The sequence below is a fragment of the Scleropages formosus genome, chromosome 19 (genome assembly GCF_900964775.1).
Source record: "Scleropages formosus chromosome 19, fSclFor1.1, whole genome shotgun sequence".
NCBI classification, from domain to species: domain Eukaryota; kingdom Metazoa; phylum Chordata; class Actinopteri; order Osteoglossiformes; family Osteoglossidae; genus Scleropages; species Scleropages formosus.
Window position 1 is genome coordinate 8,321,933 of NC_041824.1, and position 27,925 is coordinate 8,349,857.

At 49.0% G+C, this 27,925-nt stretch overlaps 1 protein-coding gene across 1 annotated transcript in view; it reads right to left on the minus strand.

Moving 5' to 3' along the window:
* LOC108927632 (zinc finger E-box-binding homeobox 1-like) overlaps positions 1 to 27,925 on the minus strand; it is a 67,803-nt gene that overhangs the window by 13,721 nt on the left and 26,157 nt on the right. Inside the window, exons 2-3 of the mRNA XM_029246414.1 lie at positions 8,688 to 8,840; positions 1,744 to 1,800 (exon numbers count right to left, since the gene is read on the minus strand). Coding sequence (XP_029102247.1) covers positions 1,744 to 1,800; positions 8,688 to 8,840 — 210 coding nt within the window. The remainder of the gene's footprint in view (positions 1 to 1,743; positions 1,801 to 8,687; positions 8,841 to 27,925) is intronic.

Below are 27,925 nucleotides of genomic sequence, written 5' to 3' on the forward strand. Positions count from 1 at the left end.
CCTCTACGTATAACTTTACAGCGCACCAGGTGAAAGGACCGTCTTATTTCTCTGACGACTCGGTGCTCGCCGTTAACATAACCCGCATAATTTGCATTTCGCTGGCGTTTTTCATAGCTCGCTTAAAAGAACCTTTTCAGCGGTGACCCATGTGGCTGCATCTGTTCCACTGCCTCGAACACTGGACTTACAAACGTTGAAAGATACGGAGAATCATTTTCCAGATTTATTTTTAGTAGGATTTTCCTTGCTGATCTGTTTCATAAAATGAGTCTTCTGGAGCAAAGGCAGTCTGTGTTTCTACATCCAGAAGTTTGATGGCAGTAAGAGGCAGCCAAACAGAAGAGGAGTGTGGGACGCCGAACCCTTCAGCCAACTTACCGCCAGGGTTCACAGCCTTGCGTTGTGTTGCACATTTAAGGGATGATGGTCAACGCTGGGTATTAAACGGTTCTTGGAGACAAAGTACATTTTGTTTCCACTCATTTCCCACTCCGTTGTGGTGGCATGACCTCCCCCTCTCACTCGGAACTGCTGAATCTCTGTCCTTATTTAAAGAGAGCCTTAAAACGCACCTCTTCCAGACCCACTTCGCCCATAATCTCTAAAGTTCATGTAAGGTGTAAGTGTTCATGCACTAAAACCTTAATGTAATGCACACATTGTATTTTCTGCGAGTTGTACGTCGCTTTGGAGAAAAGAGTCTGCTAAGTGAATACATGTAAATTTTAGCTTTGCTTTTAACGTAAAGTTAACGAAAACGTTACGATGTCAAAATACTTTTAGCACAGCTTTATCTGAGACTTTTGCAGAACCTAACGGACACTAAGACGTGACATGTATTAATAACCTTTGTGGAGGCAAAGAAAGCTGAAAACGTGGAGAGACACCGATGAACACTGAAGATGCTTACAGACTGGTCATCTGTCGCGACTGATAAGGACGTTGTGGAAATTTCTGATTTTTTCAGCGATTTTAAGTTAGTTTTAAATGCAATCTGGTTTGAAGCCAATAGGAATACTGAAATGAGTCTTACAGAGTATTTTTTATTTACTAAATGTATTACCTGAGGTTTTTGCAGAACTTAACCAGGAAGTAAATGAAGGGATGTCTAGATTAATAAACTTTTATTTATCGTGAATGTATGGTAAAAGCGACAAAACTGAGCTGCAAACGTACTTTCAATCCCAACAGTATTTCTAAGTGTACTTAGACTTGTAAAACATTAGATATTTCACCCGAATCAAAATGAAGATGATGAGCAATATTTAAAGGGTTTCTTTACTGGCCAGTTTGACTAATGGCCATCGCTAATAAAAACAAAAAACCACTAACAAATTTTTCTGCAACATTTGCATAAAACAGCTCTGCCTCACTGTAACTAAGGCATGCAAATTTAAATGAATATTTTTCACATTAGCTCATGTAACAAAGGCCCCGATCCAAGGCTCTTGTGCAGTTTAGGTCATGCAAGCACACAGCTGGACTGTTACTGGAGCAGTTCATGTTTTCTACACACCCTGGTCGGGATACTGTCCATGTCCTGGCATGGAAATAAACCCACACCCCTCTGGACCCAAAAAACCTCCACACCACCCCTTTTCAACGTCATGGAATCCAACATCATGTTCCAGGTTCCGATCAAAAAGCACTCAACTCCGCTCCAGTCTGGCTGCAGTCAGAGTCGCCCGGGGAAAGGGACGCACTGGGGTAAAATGGGATTCGGACTTGAGCGCCACTCACCTGGAAACCTCACATCCCGTGGCTCAGCTTCTGGCCCCAGGGTGTCCTCTCCCATTCCTGTGGGCAAGACACAGGCCAAGTGTTTAATAAAACTAACTCTTTTTCATGTGTTTTTTATTTTCACAATCAGTGGGACATTAACTCTCTCCTGAAACCAGAGAGCAGAACGTAAACCCGGAGACAGACACCTCGATATGTGCAACAGTCGCCGTTTCCTGTAAAAGTCCACTAAATCCAAGCCAGGAGCAGCAGGAGTTTATATGTTGTCCTTTCTTGTCATTGACTAACAATGTGCCATGCTTTACATATTTGGTCTGTTCAGCAATGAGAGAGTAAACAATGTTACGTGGAATTCTTCATGGTGCTTTGGAAGAAAAAGAAAAAAAAAAAAGAGCAGGGTTTTCTGATGTCTTCATATATTAATGAAATGTTAGAAAAAAACTGTTTTGGTTCGGTAACATTTCCATCCATCCTTAGTGAAAACAGGAAATGAGCCACTTCATTCCATGGGTAGATACTCACTTTGCGGCGGATGAGAAATGACAGAGAGCGAGCAGGTTTTTGATAGCGCATAATCATGAGGGATGATTCCATGGGGGAAAAGGGTTTGTTCAAGGAGAGGATGCCAGTAAGAAAAACACTATTAAGAAAGAAAAAAAAAAAAAAAAAAAAAAAAAAAAGTGTCTGCTCTGTATGGGAGCACATCTCTCAAGGCCATAATTTGAAAGAAGAGGCAGAGATGCTACACCCCGTTTGCCATGTGTATTTTTCAGCGTAAGCCCACGGCTACATCTGCTGTAATCCTGGCGAAAGCAGAAATGATGGGACAGAATGAGGAGTTTAAAAAAAAAAAAAAAAAAAAACGTATAGAGAGCGCTGGAGTGCATTACATTTCATCAGTCTGATCTTGGTCGGTGACAGTGCCCGATTACGACTCATTCATCTACGACGACTGCCGCGCCAACGAAGGAAATGGCCTCCGTGTGAACCTGGCACAGAGCCAACTGTAAGGGCTCTTCACATCATTCACATTTCAAGTGTTTAACCCTTATAAATAGATGTACGGAGTCCTTCCCGCGCTTTTCAGTTTCTTTCAAGGTGAAACGGAGAGCTGGAGAGACAAAGGACGGATAAGAGAGGTGAAAGGGCTATCTCAGCTTGGGATGTCGACTTCGAGGAGGAAGCTCAGGACCGTACGGAGGTCTGGGAAGGTACACATAAATCTGCCGTCACTCCACTGCTGCGCTCGTGCCTTGCCCTTCAACCCATACGACTTGCTGTCTTGTGATATTGATAAACAGCGTAACACAGAATAAAGATAACTCAGAGTATCCGCAGTGAAGAAAAATAACGGAAAACAATGAGCTCCTTTACATACTATATACTACTACTGTTACTATAATCATCAATTTTCTTTGTTTTTGTGGGAGGGACAATGTAAATTTTGCTACCCAACATAGGTGTACATAGGCTGGGAGGCAACTGATATGCAAAACCATATACAGCTACTCATGTGAATGTACACTGGTTTATATGGTGTTACCACAAATTGACTGTACTCTAGAATGGCGTGTCTGCAACCAAACCTCAACCTGTTGATGTAATGCGCTCTTTGTACCGTTCTCCGAGCTGTACGTCACTGTGGACAAAATCGTCTGCTAAATGAATAAACGTAGATTTCCTTTTTGCTGCCCCCCCCCCCCCAATCACAACGCAATGTATACGTGTCCCATAAATTTAAATGGTATGGCATGGTAAGTGCCGAGTTGAAGCCGACCCATAACGACCACTCGCGTGGTTTTCAAGGCAAGTCAAGGGAGGAAACAGAGGTGGGTTGCCAGGTCCTTCCTCTGCATGGCGGGGGAGGCAAACACAGGGAGAAAGACAGGGCCACCGCACCCCAAGCAGGACTCGAACCCCAGACCTGCCACACAGCAAGGCACCGGCCAAACCCACTGCGCCCCCCATAAATTTAAATAAAGTGTTAAAATTACCCCTTTACTTAAAAGAGGCAAAATCAACACCTGCTCAGACTATATACTTGTGTGTTTCAGTGCAGTAACATTTTCTTCCATGCAAAGCACGCACGCACGCACACACATTTTCTGAACCGCTTGGTCGCGGGGAACCGGAGCCTAACCCGGCAACACAGGACATAAGGCTGGAGGGGGAGGGGACACACCCAGGACGGGATGCCAGTCTGTCACAAGGCACCCGAAGTGGGATTTGAACCCCAGACCCACCGGAGAGCAGGACCCGGTCCAACCCACTGCGCCACCACACCGCCCCCCCCCGATGCAAAGCATGTGACTTTAAAACAAGAACTAAATCAATATGATTATATGTATGTTATTAACAGCAATTGGAAAAAAAAAAAATGTTGGGAATATCTTCACCGCCCTCCACTCCCATTTTCCCATCAGGCCAATGCACCCCTCCTGTCCCAGAGTGGTACCAATGCGGAAGTGTGCGTCTCTCGAAACCCATCGGTGTTACGGCCGTGACAGCGAGCCCTGTCTGTTGGATGAACCGACTCACACCCTTCACTTGGACTAGGAGTGCCGTTCACATGTCCCAGGCTGTTGCTGGAGATCCTCTTCCTCGGGTCGAGAAGGTCGTGTTACATCAGCTCTTCCTGAGGAGCACAAAGGGACGTCGCTTCCGGGCGCCGCTGAAGGCCGGCCTGCTTCATCCCTCACTTTGAGTTTCAGATTCACAATCCACAGCTCGTCAGTTGTTGTTTTCAAACTGTGTCCTTAGCCTGTCCATTTTTACCAGTGTCTCACAAACACCGGTTTAGCCCCTGAGAAATAAGTCAATGTCTGTATAAAACATTGTACTGCAGCCAGTTAATGTGTTTTTTAATAACGTGGATATTGCCTATCCACTATATTTCCCACCAGTGTAAAGTACCCAGTGCCACCAAAATGAGCCAGGGCACCGGTGGGCTGGCGCCCTTGCCGCTCCCGCTCCGTGTCCTCGGCCACGCCAGGAACCATTAACAATAGGCCGCTGCGGAAACCCACTTCCTGTGTGGTGGGCTGTATGCAAAAAACGTCTTCCCTCTTGTGTTCCCCCCGACATCCGACAAACTTGCTCCAGGATCCAATGTGGAGAACTGCTGCAGTGCAACAGGTGGCATAGAGGTCAAAGGGCAGCTGGGGGTTTGGGGGGGTGGGTCAGGCATAATAGAGTTATTTAACAGGTTCAGTAAATACACTCCTCTCCTGTAATTTGCACCCAGTTCGTTCCTGAAAACGGCCCTTGCTGCAAAAATCTGGATAAATGGCACAAGTACTACATTCAGATAAATGGGAAAAATTCTCATATGTTCAAAAGCCACTCCAGCTTCACTCAAGATTCACCCTAAATTCCAAATACCAAAGGGAAAAAATGTGGAATTACAGCATGGGATAAATATTATCTCAATAAATATGGTATAGTAAATTAATAACTGAAAAAATAAAAAAACAATGAAAAATGAAGACTGAATAGTCATCTTATCATAATAACACACATCAACTGGCTTAAGCCAGTCAAAGACTAAGTTTATCACCACCGGGCACATGATGAGCTTGTTTCAATTTCGACTCTTGACACACAGATCCTGTTCACTGTCCATTTTGATAAAACATGTCTATAAATCATCTTACGTTCAAGTTACTTCATTTAGCAGACACTTTTCTCCAAAACAACTTCCGATGAACTCCATACAGTGTTATGAGCCCACACACCTTAGTCACCGTGGTAACTTACACTGCTAGATATCCTGGGTCACTCATCCATACATCAGTGGAACACACAGACTCTCTCTGTCACTCACACACTATGGGGGAACCTGAACAGCATGTCTTTGGACTGTGGGAGGAAACCAGTGCACTCGGAGGAAACCCACGCAGACACGGAGACAACATGCAAACTCCGAACGGTCTGAGCGAGGATCGAAACCACGTCCTCTCACACCACCCAGGTGTTGTGAGACAGCAGCGCTGCCCTGCTGTGCTGCCTCGTCTTCTCTCCTGTTGGATTCATATTTGCAATAATTTGCACAAAGCACAAAAAAGAAACGGAGAGAGTGGTAGTCAGAGGAAGGCCAGGACCTTCGACTCAACAAAAGGGATAGAAGTCTACAGCCGGCACTCCAGGCAGCTTTTCGGGGGTCAGGCACTGATCTGCACCGACTCACGTTTTTGAGTGACAGGTGAACACAAACTCGAACCTATCACCGTCATTAGTAATGGCAGACTTGAAGTCCGAGGACACCTTAACGTATGCTTGTCTCTCGGAAGTGACCGGATGGACTCCTCGGTTTTGGTGAAGCCCACAGAACCACTACAAAAAAAAAAATATAAAAATGATGAAGAATCTACTGCGCCCAATGAAGTAGGGGCTGCCTGCTGATATCAACAGGCATTTTAGAGTTACGGCTCAATAAAAATCCTTTTGAAATATAAACTACAGCAATATATGGGGCACACAGAAGTGCAAGTGCATGGAAAAAAAAGACAGTTTGCAGGTTTAACCTGTATTACTAGTATCAAAAAGATGGGGGTGCAGTGGTGCAGTGGGTTGGACCAGGTCCTGCTCTCCGGTGGGTCTGGGGTTCGAATCCCGCTTGGGGTGCCTTGTGACGGACTGGCATCCCGTCCTGGGTGTGTCCCCTCCCCCTCCGGCCTTACGCCCTGTGTGCTGGGTTAGGCTCTGGTTCCCCGTGACCCCGTATGGAACAAGCGGTTCAGAAAGTATGTGTACTAGTATCAAAGAAGTACCACAAGCAGGCCGTTCGAAATGAGGAGATGTAGAAGCGATTCTCCAATGACCAGAAGGTGCCGTAGACTTTAAAGCTTCTCTCTCGTATTCTGAAAGTCTCTGGTTCAAATCCCACAGCTGCTATAGTGCCCTCGATTACGAAACTTACAGCGAACCGATGCAGTCCAAATATCAGCCGGTACAAAGTGGTAAATCACTGTAAATCTCACATTGTACATGACCCCAGACAAAGGTGTCAGCTGAATAAAGGTTAATAATCATGTGCTTCTAGTGCTTGAAGTGAAGTGGACTGCTGGGCATCCACATTATTGCACTAACTCTCACACCGAGGGGTTCATGTTTCACACTGATTTCCGCACATGCAACAATTCCTTGGCCAGGAGAGCAAGAAGACTTGAGACACCAAAGAGGTGAAATGGCTTTAAAAATTAAAAAAAAAATTTAAAAAAAGGTGTAACCTCTGTCTCTCCCAGGGCACAGTGGACACTCCTGCCACCCCACCACTCCTCCGGTCAGCAGACTGTCTCGACCGGGATTCGGCATTTATCGCCAAAATCATGGCGGTAGTGGGTATCGGCTTTCCCTTAGCCGTACATCGATGTGCACTGGGAGATGAGGAACGCAATAAAGGCTCCGCGTTGCACAGTAAGACTCGAACGGAAAATAAAAGCAGCTCGGGGTGTGCTATGAAAGGAGCGGGCTGTAGGTTCGAGAGGTAGCGGCAACATTTATGTAGGGGATTAGGACATGCTTACAAATTCATTTACTCTGCTAGGGACAGCAAGAAACACATCTGTAAAAGTACGTCAACTTTTGAAGAATAACTATTACTCCAACTACCGACCGTCCTCTCAAGCCACCAGCGCCCGCATTCGTCTTAGTGCCATTACACTGTCTCGTAGAGGCTTTTACCGCTACTAATCATTGTACCGTTACCTTTAAAGTCATCTTCCTGCCAGACTCCTGATTGATTACTTTTTTGACCCACGGTTACATTTTCAGTGCTTACAGCAGTTAAGCTTAATCTGAGAGGCGAACAATTCGCATTTGCTTGGTAACGCTTTCAGACCACACACGCACCAATAAAGCACCGTGAAGCCGACGCTTAAAACGGAGAACGTAGGATCGGCAGCCGAATTAAGAACCGCGCGGGCAAGGTTCCGCCCTGCAACCTTTAATATCCCACCAAACCCAAAGGAGGACTGTGGATTATTAGTCTCGTTTCTAGCTGGAGAAAGAGTTCATTTGCTTCGAAATGTTTTTCTACTTGTACTTATTACCGCGTGCCAACACACCCAAGTGAGATCCCCAGCTCCACATTATTAATTTACTTGGACGCGGAAGAACGAACACATATCCGTATAACAATATAACTATACTGATTCCTCAACATGCTAACACAACTGGGAGCAGAAGCTCGCATTAACCATTTGTCCACAAGAAGTCACTTTTACCACCAATTCACCATCGATAAAAGGTTAATAAGGGATCCATCAATTCATTGGCAGGGCAGGTCCTGTAAATATTTCAGATGAAGCTGGAATACATAAGAATACTTTGACCTTATTTTATTATTTGTGGTAACTGGGAGCTACATTGAAACTCATTTAAAAGGCTGAAAATAAATAGTTGTCATCCCCAAACTGCAGTTTAATCCTGGTGGTCCAACCTGTCCAGCGTTCATCAAGTTATTGATCACCAACACGTGGAACACCAAACACGAGCTGGAAACATTGTGGAAGTAATCTGGCGCCGCATTCCTATTCTATTTCTATTCCTTCCGAGTGCTTTTTACTACCAACTAACAGAAACAAGTTCACTTTCACTCTGCACAATTTTTCTGCAGACAGAAGTTTTAGGAAACCGACAAGGGAAGGAAATGCAATTAAAAATAAATAATCTGGAAAATGTCCATAGCTCTGAATTCTTTTTTTAAACTACAATGTTCAACAACATAATGAGCCAGTGCACAGTTCTAGAACACAGACTGCTCACGTTGTTGTCTCCTCTCTTAGCCGACACTCGGCAATTAGGTACGGGGTCTTTATCTCTGTGCTTCTGTGGAAGACACAGGGAAAGGTGAAAGATGGACAGAAATACCGAAGGAAGGAGGGTCCCACAACCCACAGCTCCAGACATCAGCTCACTGGGGGCCTCACTGGGACTCAGCTCACCGTTCCACCTGTCCTGGTGGTCCACGGGCCCGTTGAGGCCCAACGCGTCATCTTCACCTGCGTCGTCCGGGAGGCTGTCCTCCTCCACGATGTGCAGCTTGTCCTCATCGTCCGAGTCCGAGTTTGCCTCCACCACGTTGCTGTAGTTTGTGACTGTCGGGAGGAAAGGGAGGACATAGCAGTCACTTATTTTCACACTTTTTTTTTTTTTTGCAAACTGAGCACAAGGGCTTCCTCCCTTAAGGTTCAAACGGAGTATGTGTCGAAACATAAGAAAATTTACCCTGCCTGCTCTATTCAAATTACGCTTTGGAGGGGGGGGATCTAAAAAAAATTACATTTTCAGCGATCCACAGCAAGAAATAAAGCATCTTACATAACGCAAATGCCTGCGGCACTTGATGAATTACATAATGTTAGTAACGGCTGCAGCCGCCCTCACGGCTTTCCAAGCCTGCTGAGCCGCAGCTATATGGATGGAAGGGAAGTGTAACCGCAGCGCCGGTACCGTAGTAATTCCCCAGTTTCGTGTCAATTGGCCTACAATTGTTCCAGACGTAGGAGTCGGCACACTTTGATCACAGTGCCAACAGCAGTAGAGCTCAGATTTGTGAAGTCTAAAGCCTCCCCCCCCCCCCACACACACACACACACACACACACACAGTATGGTAAATAGGGTAAACATATGTGTCCCTTGACCGAGGCTATACTATTTTCATGCGCAATGCTTAAACACAAAACGGGCCAAGAGCGCTACATGGAAGCCTGTCTTTACTTGGTTTACTAGTTCCTATAAACAAGTTCCACCCCAGGCAGCTCTCCATTGGACGCCACACCCAGGGATGTGCCCACCCAGCCCAGCTGTCGCTGGCCCTCAGTCTAAGAGCACAAACTCAGACTGTGCACCCCAAACGCAGGCACCCCGCCCAGAAGACGGCGAGGTACCAGTGATGTACCGAAAACTTAGTCGTTCTTCCCAAAGCGAAACGCCGTAGCTGTGCACTTTCCACTCTTATCTGTGACTTTTCAAACCTTCCATTCATTTAGCTGGTGGTTTGCTCCAAACCGACTTACACCACTTTACCCATTTATACAGCTGAGTAATATTTAACTGTATAAATGGGTAGAGTACCTTGGTCAAGGGTACTGCAGCAGGAGGTGGGATTCAAACCCGTGACCCCCGAGTGAGAGGCAGCAGCTCTAACCACCTGTCTCTGAGATCCCCAGATCAAGCGTGCTTGGTGCACTAGGAAGGGGGGTGATGGGAAGACATGTCTCCATCAGTTAAGGTAAGCGAACAGTGGGACCCTGGCCATAATGGATTCCTTCTAATCGTATTTACAGCGATTGGAGAAGGAGTTTAATTTCTCTTTTCCGGGAAGAAACAAACAAGAGGCACCCTGACACTGCAGGAGAGATGCCACGGCCATTTAGCGCGGTATCGCTTGCGAGCGGCAGATAAAAGCACAAACCCAAGGACAGATGTGCAGATTATCAGGCTGCCGCGGTCAATTCTGTAATGGCGTAGGGCCGTTGCCCTGAAAAGTCAGTGTTCGCGGAAAAAATGGGGTTGTGCTGGCGAGTTCCGTGAAAAACGGCCGCCCGGCACAAGAGGAATTCGATAGCACGAGCGCCTGTTTCATCGCACCCAATTTATTACTTTCTCTGAGGTTCTTGCTCAGACAAGTAAATAAATACCTTTTCCCCTGTTTTTCGTCCTTGTCACAGCGCAGCCCCCCACCCCACCCCACCCCACCCCGAAGCCGTCCATACACCGTGCACCTGCGCATCTCGCCACAGGGACCGGGTGCCAACCCGGGGAGCATCGGCCGCATCGCTTACCGCAACCATTTATTGGTTCATAACATAATTAATGTGCCGTTGCCGTGAGACCTGCCCCCCTAATCCAGCGCATACCTGCAGATTTACGCAGTGTGCGGTGGCCGCGTGCACTTCTAATTAAGGGAAGCAGTAGGGGAAAATGGGATATTGATTTAGGGTCCTGGAAGCAGAGCGTGTCGCGGGCGCCGAGCGAACTGCTCACTCGGAACGCGGCGCGGAATCAGGATACGGGACGCGGCGCTTTCCGAAGCGTGTTTATGCGCCCTTGCAGCAAACGCAGCAGGAGAGAGAGCGGCGGGAGTCTGATCTGAAGCCCAATAAACAAACATGTCATCCCTCTGTAATGGAAGCTCTTTAAGGAAAAAATGCTCCCGGGTCTTTCCTGCCGACACAGGCCGGGAGGAGGGATCAGCGATCCATCGCCGCTGCTGCATCGATTTTATCCGACGCCGGCGGTTGGGGAACGGTGGGGGTGGGGGAGGAGCTCACCTGTAGTTATGGTTGCTGATGCAGGCAGAATGAATGAAGGATGCGGCTCGAGGGAATCACTGGACGGCTGGATGAACGGGTGGGGGATGGGAGGGAGCGATCAAATCCGCGCTTTTTCAGTAAAGTACCGTGAGCCCAGAAATCATTCAAACCCTGCCAGCGCCCTGCCTCCACCCGCCGCTGACCGCCCACGCTGACGTAAAAAGCCATCTTGTCCACCGCTCCATCCCGCAGAGCTTCCTCTGCTCTCCTGCAGGCCTGACATGGCCTCCAAGGTCTGGCCTGATGCTTCCTTACGTCCATCCTGACCTGGACACACACACACACACACACACACAGAGTGTGTGACACTGGGTGCACCGAGTGCCAAAAATACAGCCCGAACACACCCCTTCCGTGCTTTCACTGCTGGGAGAGAGAGCTGTGATGGATAGGCGGTCTCAGGGGGTGCCCCCCACACACACACACACACACACACACACACACACACACACAGAAACCAGACCCCTCTGTGCAATTTTGTGTTCATGCCACTTTCCGACACTCAGTGAGGGGTTGGGAGGGTCAGCAGCAGGTGTGTCTTTTACAGCGAGCTGATTTCAGCACAGAGTGCGTGGTCAGCAGAGCGCCCTGCAGCACCGGACGAGGCCTCGCCGCTTTTCCGTCACGCAGCTCTTCTCCGCCCCCACCCCCGTCGCATTTGTTCACATTAAACTGGCGCCGTTTGCCCCCCTCCGAGAACAGCCCCCCGTGGCGATGTTTTCTGACTCGTGCCGGATGTCCTCTCTTTGCGTCGATGACACGTCTCAGTGGCCTGCGCCTTATTGTAATAAGATGATCTGCTGATATGTGGACCAGACGAGTGGAGAAGTGGGGGGTGTACTGCCGTGCAAGGAGATAGGGCTGCTGTGAAAGGATGTCTATTCTGTTTGAAAATCAAAAGTCTTTAGGTTCTCAGTTTGTGCTCCAGTGTGGTGGAATGACCTCCCTCTCTCCCTCGCAACTGCTGAATCCCTCGCTACATTCCAGAAGGGTCCCCTCTGCTCCATAAACTTGTATCCCATCATCTGTCACGATCACATTTGTATTTGCTGTCAATTCAACATTCAGCCACATGTACCAGGTGCGCCGGAAAAAAACGATGGTATTAAACAAACTCGCCGTACTACGAAAATCACGAGTTTACATCTAAGGCTCTTCAGCGGTTCTGAAATGGAATTTTGTTTATTCCGATTTGCAAGGTGCGTTGGAGAAGCGCGTCTGCCGAATAAATAAATTGAAAAGTAAATGCGGGAGCAATCGAAAGGGGGCGGTGCTACTGCGAAGAGGAGGGGCTCTGAGACGGCAGAAAGGCTAGAGAGAGAAAAGGCTGTGGTGGGTGAAGCGCTGAGTGACCACGATACAGCGTCATGTGAGACAACGATAAAATTAATTAATTTATGACAGACCCATACAATATGGGAGGGGGGGTTAGTGATTAGGGACGATGGTCAGATCTCTCACGATACACTTTCTGTCCAGCAAACCAAAGGCAGCAGCAGCAGAGAAGAGTGTTAATGGTCACAGGAAGTCGTGACACACACCTGATGACAAAAGGCACTTTTATGAAAATATTAACTTATTTTTATTTCACTTTTACTACAGCACTGCCAAAGGACTTTACCACTCTAGCCTGCCAATGCAAGCATGTGTTCGCCTTACAGTAACTCGAGCTTGTCATCACTTTGACTTCAGCATTTTGATTTTCTGAAAGAAATTAAGGAGTATGACGCTGGATATTGTGTGCGATGGCCCCTTAATTAGATTTACAGCGCGGTAACGGCCTTTGGGTGGTACTAATTAACTTCACATTTAATTTTTTACCATAGTTAGAAACTGCCTAATTGGCAAAAACTTGACTTGCTAATGAATAATAATAGACGGAGCCCCTAGCGGAGAGCTTTCCGCGTAGCTCAAATGTGTGAACCTGCAGGTACTTCGGCTCTACGCTCAACGTCAGTGTTTCCTGCAGCCCGAATAAGTGCTTTACACGCCTCTGGAAAGAATTCATAAGCGGTAAAGCCGCACTCCGTCAATGAAAATATCAGCAGCGAGGTTTTATAGGCGTGAGAATTCCTGACATCAGCAAAGGAGCGCGGCCCAAAGCGTCGAGAAGCCATTCCCTAATTTAACAATTTAATTTATTACGTTCCAAAAGCTGCACTGTCACGGCGCGGCACTGCATTCCTCCGTCAGGTCGGCTCGCCGGACGCACCGGGCAATTTTACAGCAGTTCACGGCTCGGACGCTTCTTGACAAAAATAATAGGGCCTTTAAAAATGGCAAAATCCATCTTGCTTGCGCTTTAGTAACTCTCGGCCCAGCCATGACAACGCTATTTGTCACCGGGAAACTCCTGCAAGGTTTCCCAGTACTTTAAAAAGCTGTTTGGAAGAAAAAGGCCGTTTGGTAATTGCTTTCCGGGTACTTTTCCAAGGGCTGAGACGGCGAGCGGCGGCCTGTTGTTGTGCCTTCGAAGAAGGTACTTCACCTGGAGTAAAGTACTGAATTACCCAGGAGGGTAAAGTGTAAAAATAACCAAATTTGTGTAAACAGTGTTTACAGTAAACAGTTAGTGTAAACAAGTCGCAAGCTCTACTTCACTAAGGTACACAAACGGCCCACCTTGCGACCAGTCGGTCGACGAGCCAAAGTCACTCATCTCCCCCAACCAGGTACATTCACCGCGTTTTACCGTATCCAAAGTTTTTTCAAGCTTAGTTCTCGACAACACATGACCGAAAACAGTTTTCTTCTTTCTTGCTTTTAACTGCACGCCGGAAAACACGTTAACATTTATTTATTTAGCAGACACTTTTGTCCAAAGCCCACACACCTTATTCACTGCGGTGACTTACACTGCTAGATACACTACTTACACTGGGTCACTCATCCCTACATCAGTGGAACACACGCTCTCTGTCACTCACACACTATGGGTGAACCTGAATAGCATGTCTTTGGACTGTGGGAGGAAACCAGAGCACCCAGAGGCAACCACAGAGGGAGAACATGCAAACTCCACACAGACTGAGCAAGGACCGAACCAATGTCCTCTCGCACCACCCAGGAGCAAAGAGACAGCAGCAATACTCACTGTGCTACCATGGAACCCGATGAAAGAGAGGACCACGCTGAGCAGCAGAAATGGAAATGGACACTTTTGATGTGAAAACATCTTCTCCAGATCAGAAACAGCTCATGTAAACACTGACTGATGGGGGGGATGGGAATGAGGGGATGCCTTTCAAATAAATCCTCTTAACTGACCGACATTAGCCGGACGCTCCGTTTCCTTCAACAAAGTTGATTAATATTTAAACTGGTGGTTTCAACAATATGGGCCGAGCGACAGTGGAAGAGCGCCGACGGCGAAGTGAAAACCATACCGTAAATACGGCGAACGAACGTGTATGGGTGGACATCCGGCCGCAAGAAGAACATGAGTTAACACTAATGCTCCAGCTCAGCACCACCTTCAAACTGCTCCACAATCACCTGCACCCCCCCGCCCCACCGGCACATAGCTTTGAATCCCACCTCCTGCTGCAGAACTCTATATCCAGGTACTTACCCTGAATCAACACAGTAAACTTTACTCTGCTGTACAAACAGGCAGAACACTGTGAAACCAGTGAAAAAAAAATATTAAACATATGCAAAGCACGATATATATTTTTTTTATAATATCGTCGCTGTGTTCATACATCACAGAGGTCTTTGCGCTGGTGGGGGGACACAGCTTGAATAAAGCACTCCATTTTTTCAGCGAGCGGGTAGCTGGGTCACACCTTTCACGCCAGGGAGCCAAGGCCCCTCTACTCTCGCCCCCCCACAACACGCTCGTCGGAACCCCTGTGGGTGGTGTATGTTGGTAACGTAGCAGCCCATCAGCCGATCGTGCCACGTGTTAACATCCAGCACGCAGACACGGTGGCGCTACAGCGTCTCCCTCCCCTGGTCTCCTTGGCACTGGCCAGCAGAGCGGCGCTATGCATCGAAAACCAGCTCAGCTGTCACTTTGCTAAATGGAATGATGCCCCCTCTGCCGAGCGCGGCTTCTACGAAGCGCCAACCTGCCCCAGAGATGCCCCTCGATCCTGGGAAAGGCGACGTGTCGTGTTGTGACACCTGCCAGGCCACATCAGCATCTGTGAATGGCGATGGGTTGACACCGCCGCCCCCCCCCCCCGTGATCTACGACATCGTAGCAGCTCCGTGCTACCGTCAAAGCCGCCGTCACCTTCAACATCACCGACGTCACCTTCTTTTAAAACATGCGTCAAGCTCCTTATTAATATCGCTTACCATGCTGCTCCATTAGCGTTAACAGAAATTTACTGCTCATAAATAATTGTTGAAGGAATGCCAGGACACAGGACAGAGCTGAGCACATCTGAGGAGGAAAGAGAAAAGCCGTTTAGCCATAATCAACTAAAACTGCTTACTTCCCCATCGGTGCCTTATTCCAGAGGACCGTGTAAAGGATCGGAAAGAGCATACCTTGAACGGTCTGAGGGACACACTGAGCGAGGAGTGTGACCTACGTGACCACAGTCAACACGCGGAATAGGAGCTGTGGGCTTAGAGAAATAACCTGCCTGCTTGCCAGTACTCTACATTAACCATGTTTACAGCCAGTGAGAATGATACCTGAGGTGCTGTAGGGCAGGAAATTCAACGAGTTCCCACTCGTTGGGACCCCGACATCGACGGGGCGTCTGCTGGAAGACGGGACTCAAGATGCGGCCGATACCGAAATACTCCGAAGCCACCGGCTGCTCGGCGGTTTGGATTTACAGCCTTGTCATGGTGTTACTGATGAGATGCTGAGCACAGACACGTCTCCGCGACACCGCGCGAAGTTGCGGGACAAAGTGAGGCTCTCGGCAACGAGGACGGCAGCCCTGGGAAGACACCGCGGAGAAGTTCGGCCCCAAGAGCAACCAGGATGCTGAGATTTCGAGCGCAGCTTGAAAAATTGCACCAGGGCCTAGACGGCGCGCCTGGGCGGCGCCTCCTCGATGACGGCTGGCGCGATGGCGCTCATCTCAGCCCTCGGCTGGCTTACCGCGCCGCCATCCGCGGGGCCTCTCAGGTACATGGTGACGAGGCCGCCTGGCACGTCGACGTGACCCAAATCCCCAAACAACTGCGGGGGGAGGGGATCTCTTCCGGCAAAATGGGAGAATACCGGGACGTGACACGAAAGCAGAGTAAAAGACCGAGAAGCGATTAAGAGAACACAAAAAGGAGGAGAAAATCAAATTTCTAATAATAAAAGGTGCTACATGGTGGGCAGTAGTCATACTGAAAGTGCCACTGTAACCGTGCATAAATTCAGCGTTAGCTAAGAAGCTAATTACACCTCCTGAGTCACCCCGCCTCTTTCAGGCAGCGCATCAAGTGCTCTACAGGACATTAGCGATGCTAATGAGGCTATTAATCTATCACATTCATCTGGCACCGGCGCGCTTGTGAAAATGGAGAACCAATTCAATTACTGAAGAGGAATGACCCCAAGAAAAAAAAGGAGTGGCCAGCTGCTTACCACAACACACGGCACCAGTGGGCCCAAACCCCCTCCACATCTCACACATAATCCAAACACACTGTCACACCCTTGGGCAGAGTCCCGTTGAAACTTCGAATATTTCCAGAACTCATTCACACAAACTAACTGCACTTAAGAATCACGCATCTGCGTCTATGGCTCTCTTTCTACTGATGTAATGCACACATTGCATTTTCTTGATGTACGGTACGTCGCTTTGGAGAAAAGCGTCTGCTACATGAATAAATGTAAATGTATGTAAATGTGAATCTCCATTCATGTTTATTTGTACCGCACTGAATCCACCGACACAACGAGCGTTACGTCATCCGTCCACGTCCATTCCTCACATAACAGGTCATTTGCTCAGTCAAGTCACCCCGTCAGGCAAATTACCATGATTTCTATGAAGAGGAGGAGAAAAAAAAAAAAAAAAAATCAGTTCTTGGAGGGAAAAACCACGTCGCCTAAAATTAATTAAAATGCCAAATAGCTTCTGTTTATGAATGACAACGATAACACCAACAGTTAATATTTGTAATAAAAATAATTTCTTGCTTGTCCTTTAATGTTATATTTTCATTCATTCACGATCAATAAGCACTTGTCCAACGAGGGGTCCCACAGGTCGGCGTCCATAGCAGGAAGCACAAGGTGTGAAACAAGGTACGGCCCGGATGGACGCATTTCGATCATTCAGCTCGTGGATGTGTATGGCGTAAAACAAACACAAAAAAAAAACAAAAAGATCACCGCCTATGTCTTTCACTCTGTCAAGCATACAGACACTATGCTGTAAGAGGCACAGTGTAGCACTGCTACCAAATGTGTGATCCCACCTCCTGCTCTAGTACCCTTGATCAAGGTACTTACCCTGAATTGAGACAGTAAAAATTTCCTGGGCATAAAACTGCGTAAATAAGTAGCTGACATTGTAAGTCGTTTTGGAAAGAGAAAAAAAAAAAAAAAAACTGCTAAATAAATATAACAATAGTACTGAAAATGCTGTTTCATCTATGGTATTATATTTACCTTAATCTGCATTGTGATTGGTTGACACTATCAATGTGACAGGAAGTAGGAAGCAGGAAACAGGAAGCAGATACAGCAGTAGGATTTTTTTAATGGCAGAAAACAAGTGTGGGTGTTTTTCCAAGTTGAAACACACAGTGGACACTGAATAAAATAAATGTTGTGGATGTAAAATGACCACTTATCCAGACAAAAGCACCACACCAAATAACAAGCATGCTAAATGAAAAAAGGATGTATGTTTTCATAAGCTGCCGCCGTTTGTCGCCGTACAGGACTGTGTCGGGTGAGCGAAGGATGGACTAGTTTTGGAAACCAAAATGAGCATGAGAAACTTTAGAATCTACAGAAACAGAAAGGAACATAAAATAAAAATTTAATTTACATACATATATATGAGTGCTAGTTAGGACAATAAATAATGCTCTACGATTGGTTGCCCGGGGTAACACGGCATTTTTTTGGCCGAGGACCACCTCGTAGCTTTGACTTGGGGCCGACACACACTGGCCCACCTACGCCGGCCAGCGTTGAGTCACCATCTAGTCCCATTCCTCCCACACGGTCCCGCCACGGCCACCCGCTCTCTTCTAAATAAGGTGAGAGCGGAGTACAGGGCCGAGAGCAGAGCTGGGCCGGGTGGCTGCCGGAGGGGGAGGAGGCAATGGGTGAGACGTGGGCATGACAGACTGCCTCACGCCTGCCGCAGTGTATTTACACGGGGTAGAAAAGAGGAACGGACTGCGAGAAGATCACCTTGCGTGAGCCCTGACCAAGTAGTGTGGGCAAATCTGGGGCGGATGCGCTGCGGAAACGTGGTGCTGGAGTTCCGGAGACTTCCGGAGCAACGGGCAAACGGGGTGTGTCATCTGTCTGGCCCAGTTGTAGAGGGACTGCAAGAGGCAGAATGGGGCAGCAGGTGGAGTAGCGGCTACAGCTGAACCAGGATCAAAACCCCACACCCAGCTGTAGCTCCCGTGAGCAAGGCACTTACCCTGAATTAGAAATAAAACTACCTAGTGGAAATGTTATTTTGTTAACATTGTTTACTGGAGAAACACACACACACACACAGTATCTGAAACTGCTTGTCCCAAGAGGAGTTGAGGCGAGCCGGAGCCTAACCCAGGGTGCAACACAGGGTGCAAGGCTGGGGGGGGGAGGTGTTGGAGAAACATGTCTGATGAATAAATGTAAATGGAAAAATAAAATACACACACACACACACACTTTCAGAACCGCTTGTCCCTCACGGGGTCACGGGAAACCGGAGCCTACCCGGCAACACAGGGCGTAAGGCCAGAGGGGGAAGGGGACACACCCAGGACGGGACGCCAGTCCGTCGCAAGGCACCCCAAGCGGGACTCGAACCCCAGACCCACCAAAGAGCAGGACTGCGGTCCAACCCACTGCGCCACCGCATCCCCCACGAAAAATAAAATAAATAAATGTAAATGGGGAGGCCGGTGATTGATATTACGCAGAAAGCAAGGTCTGGGACCCTCATAACTGTACGGTTACAAGACAAGGGGGGGAGGGGGGGGGTTCCAAAGCGACAGGCTTTGAATTGCAAAGAGAATTGCAAAGCCTGGCTCCATGTGGTTGGGTCCAAACCAGGACAAATGACCAGGATTCTGGAGCAGAAGAGCAATCTCTACCTGAGTAAGTTACCACAGCCAAGGAGATGTTTCAGTCTCAGACTGTGACGGCTTATCCTGTCCACTCTTAGCTTGTAAAAACAACGGGGGGGGGGGGGAACCACACACACACACACACACACACACACACACACACACACACACACACACACACACACCACTGATCTTTTTTATTCTGTGAAGCGAAAGGAAACATCTGCGTGGGCCTTGGGGATGTACCTGCAGAGACGGTTAAAGAGGCCAGAGTCCTCACTAGCGGCCCTGCCGCTCCATCACGGTCTCGCTCTCTCTGACCCCCCCGGCTCATTAAAACAGGTATTTTGAGATACGACTCAAATAGTACATTGTGTCACCTCCCGCTGCGCCAGGGTGTATCTCGCTCAGGCCCGTGTGCTCGGAAAGCCCCACCATTGTTGCTTTGAAAAATGAAAAGAGACGAATGAGAACGTAACACCTGGGTAAACGGAAAAGGCGGGGGGTTTGGAGGCCAGGGTTCGACAACATCTCCTCGGGGAGCTGAGGACCGTCGCTGCCCTGGTCACCAAGATGCACCTGGCATGGGGGAGGGTAGGGCGAGGTGCACACTTTCAGTACACCGTGCACATCAATTGCAAAGAAATCTCAGCTATCTTTATAAATTACAGTTATTACTAATGAGTTCTTAAGTTCCGTTCAGAGCTGCTCTCCACACATCAGACATTATAAATAATAAATCATAATAGACAGGAAGTAAGACACACATTAGTTTTTGGTCTTTTATGTACTTCTCAATGTTCTTCGACGGTCGTAAAAGGCAATTAATTCTCAGGCCTCCGAAAAAAAGACAGCGGAAAACACTTTGCTAAACAATGAGCAATACAAAAAATTTTTGGGAAAAAATTAGGCAGAAAAACACTCCGTTTGAACAGAGGACAATCCCCTCGTCGGACTCGACTGAACCGTACTGAGCCTTACAGAACCGAGCGGTGCCATTGTGCACCGGACCAGACCCACTCACGCACCTCCGTTTTCCTTTCCGTTTTCGTTATTGAACGGGCCGGTCTGCTCGCAGGCGGAATGAACCGGTTCTTTCCACCTAGGCAGCGTGCCAGACTCAGCTGTTGCATTCTGGGAACAGGTGACTGGACATTCCGGCCATGCTGGTGCCGGCAGGGGGAGACCCGCGTGGCTGAGAGGCGCTGAGGGTTTTCCCCCAAGCAGGTGAACGACGAGCTCAGTTTCACTACCCCTCTCGGACCGAAGGCACTGCGCTCTCGTGTGCCCGGGCCTTGTGTCAGGTGAGAGAAGCGGCAGCAGGTGGCGTCGTCGATGGAGCTGTGGCCTTTGGACTCAAAGGACCCAGGTTCGAACCCCAGAGCCTGCTCTAGAATCCTGGAGCAAGCAACTTGCCCTGAATGACTAGTTTAAAAAAAAACAACATATTTTATAAACAGATCAACTATTGAAAGCAGCCCAACGCCGAGTCACTTTGGCGAAGAGCATCAGGTAACAATGTACATAGAGAACCTTCACTCCAGCTGTGCGAACAAGTGCCAGTTTTAATGCCATCCACTCACATGTGCATCTCCCCCGAATGACGAGAAACTCTTCTGCACCGGTCTCATGTTTATTCTCTCTCTCTCACACACACACACGGGCAGGAAGACAAGGTTCAGCCCAGAACACCCCTGACTGCGTACCACTAACTAGCAATGAGAAAACTCTCCGAACCAGAACATTAGTTCACGCTGAATATGCAAAGACAGGGTGACAGGTTTCGGAACCACTTGGGTTTCTTGGTTCGCATCCCTACAAGAATGACACGATTTCTCGACCATTAAGCTCCCTGGCAACAGAACACTGACTGGGCATGGGGTGCCAAGGATTTTGGGCACCAGGTGATCCCCTGGGGGTGCGGTGGACTCCACCCAGCTCTTCTAAGGCTCTATATCCTAGTCTCCTGAGCCGCTGAACAGATGTTCCTGCCAAAAGGTAAGACGACACACTTGCCAATCCCCCTTCCTCACCTCAAATAAGTCGCTCTACGCTCAGTGGTCACTTTATTAGGTACAACAAGCTACTGGGTGGGACACTCTTTTCCCTCCAGCATGAATTCAGAGAGAAGGTGCCAGACACCCTTCGCAGACTTCTTGGTCCATGCAGACTTGACAGACCCACGATTTCTGCAGATTTTTTGGAGGCATATTTTTGCTAACATCGCTTTCCATTTCACCCCAACGATGCTCTATCGGCTGGAGAGGTGAGGACTGCGCACGTCATCGGAGCACAGGTAAGGCACCGCCACGTTTGCGGATGCGTAGCATGCGGACGTGTCAGGCAGTAGGTCGTTTCGGAGAAGCTGGAACCAGTGTGGTTGGCACCAATGGTCGTGTCGTGTCCAAAGTCACTTTGGATCATGTCTTGTCTATTGTAACGTTCACACGAGCAGTAACTAGACATCTCAGCCCTGCCTACACTTTAAATACTGACTGGGAGCCACGTGACTCGCTAACTGGGGTGGGGGCGGGAGGCTTTACGTGTAAACAGTCAACTCTTTTCACACTCAAAAAACTATGGTGCCTTTGACATGGAGGTTTGTTCCTGGATCTCGGGCACAAATGTTCATTCAGACTTAACTGTGTTGTTAATTCCTTCCAGAGGCTGGTCACTTAAGCACTGGAAGTATCTCACTCTCTCTCTCACACTCACACACACACACACGCCCGTGTCTCCATACTAGATTTAGCACAGATGACCGTGAATATGAATTTCCAGCCCTGCTGTCACTGCGGTACTAGGTGAGCTACACTGAGCTGTTGGTCCTAAAGCTGGACTTTGAACCACGGTCCACCTGGTCCCTGTCTGGACGTGGTCAACCTGCATAGAACACTGGGCTACGTTCTAAAAACCAGCCTTTTCTGGCACGTCACACAGGCCGCGTCACATCTTTCACGCTAGATGAACATGACACGTGTCACCGAATGACTGAGAGGGGAGAGAGAGGGAAAGAGAGGGAGAGAGAGAGAGACACACACACTAAAGATTTATTTTAAACAAACATATTTTTGTGTATTTTTTTACTCCAGAGAAATGTTACGTAGACAATTCTTCAACGACTGCATATTTGAATGTGTCACACCAATAAACCACACTCCACTGAGAAACTCTGAGCGAATGGGGGGGGGAATTTCATGGGCAGAGATCTGCCGTGGTCCGCAGTGCCGTGAAAGCGCGAGTGTGGAGATGGGGAACGGGAGAGCGGGGGTGGGGGGGCACTGGGAGGACTGGGATTCATGGAGAAACTGCTAATGACTTAAAAAGACAAAGGCGGCCTGTCAGCCACAATGCTCATTTGTGCCGGATCTGGCTGGAGGGTAAACCATGTCACAAGCAGTCAAGCCGACGTCTCGGAGGCCCTGCCAGGCTCCCTGAGAGGGGGTTGGGACGCGGAGTGGGGGGGGGGGGGGGGGGGGTCGCAGGACGCATGGCCCTGTCGACCCCCCGCGCTAAAGGTCAGCCTGTCAGAGGAAGGCGCAGTGAGGCGCGGTGACAGGCGCCAAGGTGAGGAGGCGCCGAGGGGAGGTGATGGAGGAGCGGCTACGTGAACAAGGGGGGCGGGGGTGGGGATGACATGCTGCCCCCGACCACCCTGCTTGCACTTTTTACCGCCCCCCCCCCCCTCCATCTAACTTGCATTAGTGCAAAAAAGCAAAGAGAAGCACATTAAGTCAGCGGTGCTCCGAGGGCGTTCATCACCGTCAAATCCAGTGTTCATCCTGACCAACTACATGGCAAGAAGAGCCTCCACACGGGCCACGTAATCCAGCGCTTATGATATTTCTTGGGTCGTGACCCTAAATTTAATCCTCTCCCAGTGTGGTGACCCCAAGCGCCGCTATACGCAGTCTCAATGACCAATCGTTTTAATAGGTTTCCTCATTGTTTACCACGGTACTCCTTCAATTAGCAGGTGAGCTCCTCTACGTTTGCCAAGGTGACAGCTCCATCTATGACATGACACTCAGATAGGAGAGCTGCTGAATAAACAGGCTCTGGTCCACTTGACACACCAGTTTTGTACATGGATGCACTTTAACATTATTATATTAAACATACAGTATATGGATGCTGTGGTAACACACACACACACACACACACACACACACACACACCTCAACTGAAACAGCTTGTCCAGAGCAGTGTTGCAGCAAGCCGGAGCCTAACCCGGCAACACAGGGCATGAGGCTGGAGGGGGAGGGGACACACCCAGGACAGGACACCAGTCCGTCGCAAGGCACCCCAAACGGGACTCGAACCCCAGACCCACCAGAAAACAGGCACAGGCCAAACCCGCTGCGCCACTGTGCCCCCGTCACTACTGTTTACTGTTTCGATAATACTTCATACTGCACCAGCAAAGTCATCCCCTTCTGACACTTCAATACTTCCTTTTTGCAGACGCTCCTGTGACCCTCAGGAACACCGTCCCGAAACCCTGCGCGAGAACTGGACGGCATCGCCACCAGCCACCGAGCTCCAACTGATCTCATTTGCTGCCTTCTTGGTGGACGGAGATGTTGTCCCAGGATAATCCCAGAATATAAGAACCACCGAGTATAAGAATACACATGGGAGAGCGCATGACACCACATGACAGGACGGTGACATCATTTCCTGTCATGAGCCATTCTGTCCTTACACTTTAACGGTCTTTTCGGAGAAGCTCACACCCTGATGCCGGTAGCAGTGCGGTCACACCTATAAAGCACGGTATCTGCGCTCAACAGCCGTACTTTACCGGGAACGGCTTGTCTATTTTTATAGCTGCTCTAGTGGACACACGTGGAGAGACACTTGTGTGTCAAAACTTCAAGTCAAGCTTGCAGAAGCCGCTGCTGACAAAGTGCCCTGCGAGAGTGTGAGAGCGGTCAGCCGTCACTGGACACACCATCGCACTGCTGCCAAATGACCCGTCAAGCAATCAGTAAAACCGCGGTTGGGCGAATCTGTCTTGTTAACCTGGGAGGTCGAGGGTGGACGGTTTGGGATCCTGCGCAGAGCAAGAAGATGTAGGAGTCCCATCTGAGGTGGACTATATTCAAGGGGAAGAGGAAGGAGGATTGGGCACCAGTTTGGCTCTGGAGTCGGGGGACGGCAGGGGGCGACACCAGGGACCCCTGAGGCGTTGCTATTTTTGGAGAGTTCAATGGAGCTGTGGAAAATTCTCTGCATGCAGTGAATGAATGAATGAATGAATAAGTGAATGGATGGATGGACGTGGAAGGGCACAGGAAAGTGCACCGGCACCTGCTGGAAGAGCTGCTCTGACGGTATTCATGGAGGGACCCAACGGCTCAGCTTGCTGGGCTGTCGGAGTGTGAGGGCCCTGTGTAGCCTTTTGCTAGCGGCACCCAGCAGCTGCACGGTCGCAGGGGGGCAGCAGGACAATGAGTCCTCTGTGGCAGTGACTGAAAAGCCCATTGGTACACCGCAGCCTGTCAATAACCCCAACGACCCCTCCTCCCAACGGCCCAGCCACCCCCCGCTCACTCGGACAGCCCCTTCAGAGCTGTTCTCGGGAATGAAGCCACATTGTCTGCGTCGCCACGGTAACGGTTACCGCCGCCGGACGCGGGTTTCTGCCGCCAGGCACGCGCACCTGCCGCGCACGGCGCGGCCCTGGGGATCCGGCGGTACCGCGCTTTGTCTTGGAAAGTACCGGGTGGGGCACGAAGGAAACCCGAGTGATGTCACCTTCAGCCTGCAGCAGGTTTCTCTAACTGCTTCCAGGTGCTGCTGCAAGGAAAGCCCCCTGGGGTTTGGCTGCCATGGGGGGTCACTTCCCCGTGCTGACTGCATCGACAAGTACGTCACCAGAAACGCAGTTAAACAGCAGAGAGGCAGCGGCGGCGAAGACCACAATGCAAGTCAAGCCCAACCGCTGAACCGCAACACCGAAGCCTCCCCAACGCAGACGGCATGCAGGCAACGCAGCACCGCGGCCATTCCATCGCACCACCCAGAGCTAAGCACCACCCGACCGGGATAAACGGAAAGCAGCAAAACAATTTACATTTACGTGCAGAGACGTTTCTTCTGCCAAGTGAAGGTTGTATTAAGCAGCGTCGCGCAGGCTGCAGGTCAGAGGTCTTCGAGGCCTGACTGTAAACACCTGGATGGAAGAGGGTAAGAAGCAGCGCCGCGCCCCAGTTTCTTCCTGCCATTCGGTGTCCTCAGAGCTGCGGTATTTTTACATGGCTTGACTTCACCAACAAAACTGCGCGAGGAGGGGCTGTAAGCACAACATATCTCACTCTCACAGACACGTGTTTATCTCAGGCGTCGCCGAGGCACGAGGCAGACACCGCTGAGAGCGGAAGGGTCCGCAGGGCATGAGACAATGGGCCAAGGCAGGAGTGGGGGGCGGGGTGGGGTGGGACCATGCAACCTGACCAAACGCTAAGTTGAGGGCAGCACGATGCACAAAAATCCTGGGGACATTTGGGACACGTCCTCTGTCTTCCCAGCTGCTTCCTCTGCAGATCCAGGTGCTGCCATACAGCAGGGACTGAGATGGGGGGGGGTGTTTCTCACACACACACACACAGACACACACACACACACACACTCAACACCTGAGAAGTTCTTACAGGTGCTGGGAAAGGAAGAGACTCACGAGGAAACGGTGAGCAAAACAGGAAGCAAAACCTCCCCTTTTCCACACAGTAACTGCAATAGTGGGTCCATAATAAACCTTATTTTTAATTATATATTTTCTTCACACTGGGGGGTGCGGTGGTGCAGTGGGTTGGACCGGGTCCTGCTTTCCGGTGGGTCTGGGGTTCGAGTCCCGCTTGGGGTGCCTTGCGACGGACTGGCGTCCCGTCCTGGGTGTGTCCCCTCCCCCTCCGGCCTTACGCCCTGTGTTACCGGGTAGGCTCCGGTTCCCCGCGACCCCGTATGGGACAAGCGGTTCCGAAAGTGTGTGTGTGTGTGTGTATTTTCTTCACTTCCTATTTTCTCTCCTTGTCATGGAGCAATCGGCACCTATGTTTCCGCATGAGGCCTTTAGCTGGCAACTAAAGGCACCCAAAATGGGCAGTATGTGGGACTAGATTACTTCAACTCGCTTCCGCAGTTTACAACTCATACCTGGTGTTCCAGAGTGTTGGTGATCAATAACATGATCAATAATACGTTGTGCATGCTTATGGAAGGAGCTGGTCCGCAACTGCTATTTATTGGGAGGTTGCGGAGATGTGACACGGTTTGTATTTTTAGTCATTTTTGGCACGTGACAATCGCAACGCTGTTCAGTATAATACCGGGGTGTGCCCTGTCCTGCACGCTGTTTCCGGGACAGGCTCTTCGCCATTCCAACCCCACGCTGAATGAGTCGTTGATGAAAATGGCAAAAGTAAAATTTCTACACAGTTTTTTTTTTTTTTTTTTTTATCTAAAGTTTTTCAAGAACGTAGCCCAAGCGTTCATAAACGGAGGGCCGTATTATTAATCTTTGATTGATTGACAAGCTGATTTGTAAATAGATCTCTGGTCAGTTGTTTGTAAGTCGAGGACCCGGTGTATTTACCTGCTTTGGCAACGCTTATCTACATATCAAACCCATGGAAAGACCTCTATGTAAAAGTATCTCTAGAGGACGACAGAACCAGGTGTTGTCATAGATGTACCGACACTCCTCCCTGGATCATTCCCACGAAATACAAAAATATAACAGCCTACTAACACACACAGAAACTGCTAGTCCCGAGTGGGGTTGCAGCAAACCAGAGCCTAACCCAGCAACACAGGGCGTAAGGCTGGAGGGGGAGGGGACACATCCAGGACGGGACGCAAGTTGGTCGCAAGGCACCCCAGGCGGGAGTCGAACCCCAGACCCACCAGAAAGCAGAACCCAGCCAAGCCCACTGTGCCAACGTAACCCGCTGTCTTACTAATAATAATCCCCTATTTTGAATGGTTACTAAAAACTAAAGAATCTGAAGACGATTAGCTAATAAAGCTTTAAAAAAAACAAACAAAAAAAATTTCACCACAGTGACTTACAATGTTAAGCTACTGACAATTTATTCATTTATATATATTATGCAGCTGTATAAATGGGTAGATAATTAAGTAACTTAACACCATAAGTCACTTTGGAGAAAAGCATCTGCTAAATGCCTAAATGCAACACCTGTTCATATCTCGTAGGTGTTCGTATCTCTAGTTACAGGTGCAATGAAACGCTTAACAATCGCAGAAGCCACACTGAGCCGGCAGAGCATGTATACTGAGGGGGAAAAAAAAAGGATCAAAATTTTCCTAGCGCAAACATGACAACAGATTCCATCCAAAAATGTGTGTATTTGCTAGCATAGTATTTTTAGGAACGAAAAACAAAATTAAAACGTTTACTTAATAAAACTGTAGGCATAGAGAGGTGAGTACCGTGATGGAGAGCCACCGAGACGGCAGACTGCCGAACGGACGGAGGAGAGCAGGGCTTTTTCCTGCTTTCCAGCTCAATTAACTAATGAGGCTAATTGAGGATCATTAATCTAAATTAAAGCGGCGAAGAAAAGAGAAGAGCCGAGTCATCGTGATGACCGAGCTGGGAACTCGAGGTGGGCGAGGGTGGGA